Genomic DNA, 10587 nt, shown 5'->3' with positions numbered 1-10587 from the left:
CAGATACACTGATAATCATATTTGAGAGGAAACTCAAACAGCTGAGTGGTTGTTGCTTGGTTGGGAAAAACTTCTCATTGAAGTTACAGTAAAGATTCTTAAGTCAAATTAATTAGTGGTACCAAAATTTTAACTGGAGTTTGGTCTTAAATCTAATATGTAAGAGGAATCCAGTGTACTAATGATGTAAATGAGTAGAGAAAAAAGGCTCTTTTAAACTTTAGAGTGACTCATATGCTACTTACATGTAAATCGATATTTCTCTTCTTCAAACTTCCTTCCAGCAGCAGTTTTGTGTCCAGCAGGAGGAGACAGAGTCTGAGGATTGCCAGTGATGAAGCTGCTGCAGGGTGTAAGGGAGGTGCTCATGTCTGTTTTTATTTTATTTGTCTTTGACCCATAAATTGAGGTATAATGTCAAAACTGTTTTCTTGTACTATTCAGCAAAGATTTGTCCATTGCTGAATGATGAGAAACTGATAGTACAACACCAGCTTGGTGGGTCTGAGACATTTTCATGACTTGAGTCAGTTTTCATTAACAGTTGGTTAGTGTGGATGTGTCGCTCCTGCTCAGTAAAACAAAATAAATGGAAAAATTACAGAGAAATCAAACAATGTTGATCTGAAGCAAACATTAATGGTTACCTACAAGTTCAAAAAATGGTATCTCAGTTTTAAGCAGCCTCGTTAAATTTCTTCATACTTCTATCAGAGTCGAGCAGTTTCACAACACCATCAGGGTGATGGTGGTGTCAGCCCCAGCACCCGCCCTGGTGGCCCTGTCCCTTCCAAGACGAGCTGTGGGGGTGACTGCTTTGGCCTTTCTGCGGTTGCCTCTCCCTGAAGAGATTGATGAATTGATTGCAGGACTGCTGCCAGTGTGTCTGTGCCCTGGGCGAAGGCGTCCCGGTTACGGGTGGGAATCCCAGCTATGGCATCCGCCCTGGGGCTGCTTATTGTGGCTGTCCTGCAGGGGGCCCCGGGGGCTGGTGGCCCCGGGAGCAGCTCTGACCCACATACTGCTGTCACACCCCTGGAGACACAGCAGCACTCTCCTCTACATGGACCTGTGATTGGCTCAGACTAAATGACTCTCTGCAGAGTGCTGCGATTCCACGGGGAAACTACCTGGATGTGCCAAACTTCTCCTGATGGCAGAGTTAAGAAAGGGCAGAAGAGAAAGACGACATTTTAGCCACATCTAGTTCACCTAATAGACCTGCATTACTATAACCACCAGAACATGTTCAGTAATTAAGATCTGAACATGAGCCTTGCATTGATCTGCCCTGAGTAAACAATAAAGATGAATATCAGCCGGGCTTTATTAACTTCATATAACAATATCTGTCCACCTCATCTTTCAAATAATGGGTACTGTCGCTTAGTACAGCTGATTAACAGTCAATAAAGAAACTACTTTCCAGTTTGACATACACCTGTTACAGGAGTAAAAGTTATCTGTTTCTGCCTTTCTTTTGAACCCAAACAGATAGTTTCGTCATGAGAATGCTTTGGATGCCTGAAGGGCTATCTTTTAACGTACAGGGGTAAATATCCTCTGATATTAAATAGTTGAGTTTATTAATTAAAGAGGCTGAGAGGACATCCTCTGATAGTGTTTTTCTAAGATGAAGACTCTGCTTCCCATGAGCACTTGTGCATACACTGTAGTGATGACATGAATCTTATCAAGGTGTTTGTTTCGAAAAATGAACGGAGATCAGATATCCTTATTAACTCTACTTTTCTTTGTTCAAGACAACTTTTTACAACATGTTAATGTATTTATTTGTAGTTATGTAGCACTAATATATGTAATGTGACAAGTATACTTTGAAAATTCAGTTTGTAGCGTATTTCAGTAGCCGGCTGCATTTAGTGCTACTCACAAACCTGTGCTCTAGGATGTGTCCATAGCTTGTAATATTAGCAAATCCTGGTTATGTCCTACCAAGAAGAGCTAATGTAACCTCACTCCTTGTTTTATTGATGGACTCTCAAGTTTGAACAGACCACTGCAGAATAACTGCTACATAAGGGTTGGAATGAACATTATCACAAACAGCGTAGCCCAGTGTTAGCCCATGCTCTATCACTCTCTTGTTTATCTTTCTTCTGCTCTTCTGTCTTTTTTTTTTTTTGACAGTTCAGCTCTAGTGTCCCCCATTACAGAAATAAAACCAAAAACCAGAAACACAGATTTCTCTTCTACCACTAAACTTCATCAGTGGATGTGGTGCTATCACAGAGAATTTGACATACCATAAATCAATTTGGTCTTATCTGACCCCACGGGGAAGCTGGGAAATAATATTCAGGAATTGCCAATTTTGGTGCGAATAATCTCATATCAGTTATGGATTAGGATCAGGCTTTTTCAAGATCACCTTACAGTCTTACAATCCCTTTAAGGAAGAAGTAGAGGTATGTTCTCCGGAGAAATCAGACAAGAAAAATGCTATTTTGCATGCTTTGGTGTTAATGTGTCGATGCTAAAAAGAGACAAATTCTGACACAAGTACACACGACAGAAGTGAAAAAACGAGTAAGGCAAAGAAAACATAAGTTTTGGTCTTTTTTATTGATTGATCAATTGATGTAGTGCCAGGAACCATTAAATCACTCAACACTTCTGCACCCATCAGTATCATTTACATTTCCTTCTCTTGATAATATTTCACTGCATTTAATAAATTCTTCTTCATCTTTCTTTTTGAATCAACATTATTTAGTGGAATGTTCTGCAGTTCTGATTTTCTACATTTTTTTTCAAGTTAAAATCTTCCAGTATAATCATTGAGAGGACATAAAGTAACAACAGTACTGTGAGTGCATCAGTGTTACTGATCGGAGGCAAAATACTTGAATCTTGGACATTCCTACATACAAACCTGTTATCAAAGAGAACTTAACCACCGGCAATATAAGGCCACAAAAACAATGTTCACACCAAACTGAACGTAATAGAGAGCACATCACACACAAGCTGCTGTCAGTTTAACATATCTGCCAACACACTGACCCCAATATCTACAGGTGTATCAACAACACTTTCAATTTAGCTGCAAGTACCATGGTATACTTTTCATGTTACATAAACATATATACAGTGGCGCTGACATAGAAAAGCATGCTTTTGCATATTAGAAGGTTGTTCGGTAAACTTTACACTAAATCCATGACATTTATCAGTATAGCATTGTTCCAACAGCAGCAGTAATTTAGACTAACAAATATAGTCTGAAGAAACAGGCTATTATATTTGACTTTTATTACAGATCTTGTACAGTATTAACATGCCTTATGATGCAGTATTACTACCATCCTCTCCCCTATATTTTCAATTTATGTGATTTGTGTGAACACTTTAGAGACACTTAAAAGACAACTGTCTGCTCTAGTAAGCAAAGAAAGAAATCGACACGAAAAGCAACACTTGCCTTTTGGTCCAAAATAACTAAACACTCCTATTAGAAATATTAAGAAAAAAACAGACATCAGATTTTGTACAGTGTTAATGCATCTAGAATTATGTTGTGCTAACATGTCACACAGAAATACCGTTAACACATGAAACACATTTAATGTCACGCCAATTAGGGATGGGAAAATTAGGATTACAAGCTATGTGAGTTCTTTTGATGGATATAATGCAGCTGCTCGCACAAATGGATTTCAAAAAGAAAAAAAAACATTCAAAACAAAGCTCTCTGATATTGCCAATCACATGCTCTGATAAATCGCTCTCCAAATGGCAGGCCGGTAGCAGCATTGTTTTCTAAGCCACAGAGCTGGTACAGTGAGCCTGGTCTGGCATCTGTATTCCTACACATATCACACCTCGCTGACACCTCACAAATTATTTTAACCCTTTCTGATCCAGGCAACTCGACCAAGAACAGTCTTTATTTACAGCAGCGGACTGCGGTACGTCACAGCTCTCGCAAACCCGTGAGCCAGAACTGGGATATCTCCATGCAGATTGGGAAGCAGGAATATACAGTAATACTAGGGCTTCTTTGATCAACAGCTGCCTTAGCAGTTAATGCACGTTGCAATATAAAGGGAGACAGACCATGTAATGCTGAGAAAACTAAAAATAAATAAATAAATGCACACAGTTGACAAAAATATCACTTTTTAACAATCCAGTATGTCATCAGTTTTGTTTGCTAAAATAAATAAAAGATAAAAATAAATACATTTCATTTAAATGTCAAATAAAGTTCTTACAAAATAAAATTTGAGTTCTGCACATACCTCAAAGGTAAAACATTAGTGTAGACAAAAAAAACAAAATAATTCACATTTATTTGAGTTCACACAAGTCTACTGTTTTCACATGTGATAGTATTTTGAGACAGTAGTAGTTCTCCTGTATAGACATTCATTATTACTTACATCTACAAGCATCTGAAGGAAGCTTGTCCTGCCATCCGAACACTTTAAAATGTGATGGAGGTCATAAATTCTGTGATGTAGGAGATTTAAATATGCTTCACTGTTATATCGTGATACTAAATCCCAGTATTTATGTAATTTGCCCATCAAAATTGAATTATTTCAGGTCAACTTCAATTACATTGGTTGATAATATTTATAAAGCTCACTGCAGATCCAAAGAAATTAATCAAAATAAAGAGATGAAGTTAAAGTATTTTTGGGGAAAGAAGCCATTGAGAGTCACCCCCTGGGAGCTTTTCAGCACTGCCTCTCCATGTAAACACAATGGATCCACTAAACCTCTACCTGGAGCTGGCACCCAGGCTCTTCCCCACCCAACTGACCTGACCTCTCATTTTTTGTTCTTCAGCTGGTTGGCCAGCCAGTCCAGACCCTCGTAGAGACCGTCTCCACTGGTGGCGCAGGTGGCCTGGATGTACCAGTTACGGTGGCGTAAGGAATGCAAACCCAGCTTGTCTGTGATTTCAGCAGCATTCATAGCATTGGGCAGGTCCTAGAGAGAATCACATCAGGCGCGTTGCTCAGGAGGCTTTGGTTGGTAAGGCTGATGGATGCAACAGTGCAGGAAAAAAAAGGAAGAACTGATACCTGTTTATTAGCAAAGACAAGAAGAACAGCATCCCGCAGCTCATCCTCAGCCAGCATCCTCATCAGTTCCTCTCTCGCCTCGTTCACACGCTCTCGGTCATTGCTGTCCACCACAAAGATCAAACCTGCAAAAGAAGACAAGAGCTTCTGTTGTTTAAATCATCAAATAAGGCAAAGCCAGCCATACATCTAGATTACAGCTCATTCCAAATCACTTTTATGACACAATGGTCCTCTTGGCTGATGGCATTTTAAGATCACTGTTCCTGCACAGACAGGGACTGTTACTTTTTATTTGGAAAACAGTTAGGATTAAATACAGCATTCTGACTAACATTGGGGAAACGGGAAGAGAATTTGTGTTATTATGCACATTTCTGCTTGCCTTCATTGTCAGTAGGTTTGTGTGATTATTTGTAAGCCTGTTTGCCCTGTGTTGTGGTAATGCTAACATAAACATAAATGAAGCACAAAAAGTAAGGATATTTCTTTCTAGTAGATTATCTCTTTGTTGTAACAATGATTTTTGGTTGTGAATCTTAAACCATTGGAAAGCCTGTTTATTTCTAACTAAACAAGGCCAAATCTGTAAGGGACATGCGTTTGTAGGATGAGCACCATAAAAAATTTGCCAAATCTTCTCTTCTAATGCCAAACAGCCTATTCTGGCATTGACTCTTGTTTGGTTTGATTGGATGATTGAAGTCTAAAGTAAAAAGATGTATTTGAGTGGCAATGTAACAATTCCACGATTTATTCATTTACAAACATGCTCCTCAGTAGCATGTGGGAAAACCATACACAGCCACAACAAGCAGAGAGCCTTCGGCCATATCGTCCTGCAAACCTAGACTGCAAATTTGTAGAGGACTGTCATGTTAACTGAAAAGGTGTTTATACAATCTCATTGCTGTAGCAGTTGTTGACGAGATCAAAATAATCACTGATAAAACCCCAGGCTCACATGATAATGATGTAAAAGTATGTTATATTGTTTCATATGCTGTATAATATCTTAAAGTAGTGTTTTAACTAGCTTTAGCATGCCAGTAAAACGTGCAATCAGCTAGTTTGGAGTCTGTCAGTACTGCATTAAAGCTAGCTAGCCAGTTACAATGTTGAGCCCAGAAACTAATAAAATGATTTTTTCAAATCATGTCTATTTGTTGTCAAGGCTTTGAACATGACTAAGACTACAATGATTTCAAAGAGTTGGAGGCTGTATGCAAATGACCTCATTGGAAGTACGAGTCAGAGTTGCCCTCAGGTGCAGGGGCGAGCACATGCAGCAGAATTTGCCACAGGGCTGTACAGCCTTGTTCACTTCAACACGGTTGATGTGCATCTCATCTAAATGCTGCTTATGCTCACCCTGGGTGTTCTGGAAGTAGTGTCTCCACAGGGGACGGATCTTATCCTGGCCACCCACATCCCACACTGTGAAGCTGATGTTCTTGTACTCCACTGTCTCTACATTAAAGCCTGAAAAAAAGCAAATCAAAATGAGTCACACAAGCTGGAGGAAGATAGTGACAGGTGTAAGTAAGTAATTAATTTCTCACTCACCGATTGTGGGGATGGTTGTGACAATCTCTCCCAGCTTTAGCTTATAAAGGATGGTGGTTTTTCCTGCAGCATCCAGCCCCACCATGAGGATCCTCATCTCCTTCTTGCCTATAAGGCTCTTCAACAAGTTGCCAAATATGTTTCCCATGATGACTGGCGGCTCTCACCTCAGCTGCTACAAGACTGTTACAAAGCGAACTGATGAGACCACTTTCCATGCATATCAACAACAATCATATTTGGATAGCCAAAGCTAAAGCATACAAAACCAAAAATAATAGGACGAGACAGAGTGGCTTTACAGCAGCAGTTCTAACATTACCACATTGAAAGAGTGTGAGCCACCTGAGAGGAAAGCTGGAAAAAGAATTCACACCTCACAGGCAGCTGATCTGACTTACAGGCTTTTGCTTACACTATTGTGAGTTAGATGTGGAAATAGGATCAACTTTCACGTGGTGCAGAATAACAGCCTTTGACACTGCTTGTTTGCTTGCAACACAATGTTGAATGTCAACACTGTGACGTTTAATTTAAATCAAACTGTATGAAAAAGAGCTAGATGTAGGGGAAAACATAGCATAGACTCTCGTGCAGTAAGAGGAGAAGCATTAGCTTGTATTTTGTATGGCTGTAGTAATGCTACATCCTCTTTAAGAGGCTAATTCTGCTGTGCACTTGTGCTAACATATTGTACCTGAGGTGCATTTAATGTCACCAGGGATTTTCTAACACGAGCTAGCAGATATGCAGTCTGTTTCAAAGCGCAAAAGAGATCTTCTGCACGTCCTTGCAGAGTTTTTGTATCATTGACCACCAAAAGAAGTGTAACTGTGACTGTTATTGACCTTTGTTCCGTTTTATTTCTCAGGCTTTAGCCGCTAGCTAAGCCTGTCACAGCTGCAGTGGCCGCACATCCATGTACATCTGTCATAACGCGAGGGGAAGACGGCTGCTGCTGCTGCAGTCCAAGGAGGTGGTGCATTTGAATGAGCCACATAACGTCTTCAACACTGAGTCAAATAGCAATTAGTTGAGTGGACAGCTGGCAGCAACAAAAGAATATATATGTAAAATGAAAAGAAAAAATCTTCGGGTCAATTTGTGAGGTGTAATGCCCTCATACAGTCACGACAAGCGCACCAGTCGGCCTGGTGTCGTCGAGTAACGGTCGTTAATTTTCCATCAAGCCAATACAAGACGTTACGTTAGCGACGACTACAACGCGTTTTCTTTTGCTACAGGCTTATATCTTCGTGCATTTTCACCTTTTACATCTCATTCTGACTTACCCGTCAACGGCAGGCAGGCTACCAGCTGGATTCAGGCAGGCAAAGGGCTGGATGGTAGTCTCGCGATGACTAAAGGTTGTGGCACTGTGTGCTCTCGCGGTAATTGGGTTTGTCAAGAGCACCTCTCCTCACGTTTGACACCAATGACTTGGAAAAAAATAAACCTGGGGGCACAGATGGAGTGTAAGTTTGATTTATAAACCATTTACTTACGAAAAAAATATTATTTACTCGACATGACGTCTGCTTGTTCTGAGATGAACTGCTTATCAGCAAGTCCAGCACTTCAGTTCATCCAGCAAATAGACTTTTCTGATATTGTGTCTGTTTTATTAGCTTTGTCCTAGTTGTTTTCACCTAATACGTATCAAATAAAGATATGAACGTGGAGAGAGAGAGACAGTCTGCATGCAATCATGCTTGAATAATTAAAACAGGAATCATGCTAATGAATAAGTAAATGGCTGACTGTAACAGGATGCCAAGTGATACTTCCTGGCAACACTCATCAGTGTCACAGATGATAAGGTGACAAAGACAAAATAACTTAGACTTAATTAATACTACGGGAGTTTGCTAACTTGATTACTGATGTTTGTAAAGTACAGTATATTTCATGCTATGACACAGCGTTTTCATGTGATTTTAAAGGTGATAAAGTATGTGGGAGTGAGGAAGGAACTCCACCTCCCTCCAAGGTGTGGGTTTAACCCATTAACCATCAAATAAAACCAACCCATACTGACTGAGTGACATGTCTGAGATCAGCTCCTCAGCCACAGGTGCATCCAACATTTGCCTCCCTCTTCCTCTCTGTTGTGTGTCAGTTAGTGGTCTCTTGATAGATGTGTTTATCAATTCAGCGGTAAGGGCAGAGGAATAAAGAGGGGAGCAGATGTTTGCAGCTGCAGACCAGATTATGGGGTGGAGTGGATAGTGGGGGCGCCTGCAGAGTTTGAGTGAGCGAGGAGTTGTTGTTTTTTTTTTTTTTTTGAGAGGGTTAAAGGGGGGTTAAAGCGGGCTCGGGTGGTGGCAGGAGAGGTGGGGTGTGGAGTTATGACTTAAAGGAGCCTTTCCTCTGAAGTGTCTGCCAGCGTGCACCCCAGCAAACACAATCACAAGTCTCGTTGGTTCTGCTAGCTGAACTAATGAGGGCCTGCGCATTGAGACAGGGGCTTTGATGTTCTGGGTAGCTGGCTCCTTGTGTTTTCTCTCTCCCGCTCTCCTTCTCTGCTTGTCCCACATCAAAAATGAAAGGGGAGTTGGGAAGCAGATGTTTTGAGGCATGTATTTATACAGAGTACACTTTATTCACCCCCTTCTCCATACCCCATTTGTCCTTTGATTGTGCATCCGTGCTATACGTACAGCAAGGATCTATCTCTCCATCTTTATATCCAGCTAAACACACTAAATCGCTTTACTTTATACATATAATCATCCTGTCACTCAAAGTGGGTAACTTTTATCTCTCTTAGCTTCCTCTCTCTCTGCCTCCCTCTCTTTAATTTCAGCCCAGTCTGGTTGTCATTACTCGGGGGGGCAGTCAATGTGTTGCTATGCATGTGTCTCTGTCTGAAGCAATGAGGGGGAGAGCAAAAGGAGTGCATGAAGGGAGAGAAAGCAATTGCAGGCCATCCACCAACCTCTGTCTCACACATGGGGAGAAACAGTGACAGGAAATTCTCTTTTGCAGCAGCTCCAGGGTGAAATGATAGAGGAATGAAGAAATGCAAACCAGAAATCCATTTCTTTATCATTCCTTACCCGTCGCTGTCTTCCTTTATTCTCTAGCTAAATATCAAACAGGCACAAAACTATACTATCAAGTACTGTCATCCCTCTGGAGTTGAGAGACATTTACCCAAGTCCATGCAAACACAACTTAACTTGCAATAAATCCAATATGGAAGGAAGGAAACGGCTTAGATCATCAAATATATCAAGGAATGCTGGATTATAAATCCACTGAGGTGTTGACATTGGCGTTTTGCTAAATTTGCAGTGCAACTAGACTGAACCTGCAAATCACTCAGGTCACCAGGAGTACTGTCTGGCAGTTCATTTGTGTGCAACAGTCTGCATGTTTCTGATTGTGCATCTGCGCCAGATTTTCTATGTAAGTGTCTTTGTACATAAATGCATGCATGTGTTTATGTGCCTGTGTTTGTTTTTTGTGTCGTCTGTCTCCCAGGTAACACACAACACTGTGCTCCACGTGGTTTGGTGAAGCCCCTACTTCGGCTATGAACCTTAGACGATCCAGATGATCCCCTCAGATCCTCAAAAAGCAAAGACCGTTATAATCACCTCCACTCTCCACTCTCGATGCTTCTCTCCAGTAATAAAAGTCATACTTGAAGGAAACAATATCCTGCAGCCATAAAAAAGACCTTCTCTCTGCATGAAGTGGCTATAAAAAAAGGCTCTCACCTCCCAGTTCTGAAGTGTAGAATTTGCCCCCCATTTACACAAAACACACACACACACACACACACACACACACACACACACACACACACACACACACACACACACACACACACACACACACACACACACACACACACACACACACTCTCAAGCATCAGTTCAGAGCTAAAGCCGGTCCATCCCTCACTCTGACATGTACTACATGTGGGAAGAATCTAAGGAGTTATCCAACCGATGGA

At 40.9% G+C, this 10587-nt stretch overlaps 1 protein-coding gene and 1 long non-coding RNA gene across 2 annotated transcripts; one reads left to right on the top strand and one right to left on the bottom strand.

Moving 5' to 3' along the window:
- Positions 1-2567: 2567 nt before the first annotated feature.
- On the bottom strand, positions 2568-8040 carry arf3a (ADP-ribosylation factor 3a). The gene is made up of 5 exons (XM_074682229.1): positions 7916-8040; positions 6624-6806; positions 6429-6539; positions 5058-5182; positions 2568-4962 (listed from the first exon to the last, which is right to left on the bottom strand). The coding sequence occupies exons 2-5, from the start codon at positions 6769-6771 to the stop codon at positions 4801-4803; spliced, it is 546 nt and encodes a 181-aa protein (XP_074538330.1). The 5' UTR covers positions 6772-6806; positions 7916-8040; the 3' UTR covers positions 2568-4800.
- LOC141799844 (uncharacterized) lies at positions 7985-10542 on the top strand. The gene is made up of 3 exons (XR_012599266.1): positions 7985-8098; positions 8567-8697; positions 10110-10542. It is a non-coding gene; the product is annotated as an uncharacterized LOC141799844 (long non-coding RNA).
- The last annotated feature ends 45 nt before the right edge of the window (positions 10543-10587 follow it).

This window comes from Halichoeres trimaculatus, unplaced genomic scaffold, assembly GCF_033239565.1.
Source record: "Halichoeres trimaculatus isolate MK-OKI-2021-1 unplaced genomic scaffold, fHalTri1.1 fHalTri1_scaffold_11, whole genome shotgun sequence".
In the NCBI taxonomy this organism is placed as follows: Eukaryota; Metazoa; Chordata; class Actinopteri; order Labriformes; family Labridae; genus Halichoeres; species Halichoeres trimaculatus.
Note: the sequence above shows the minus strand (reverse complement) of the source record. Positions and strands in the feature narration are given on the sequence as shown.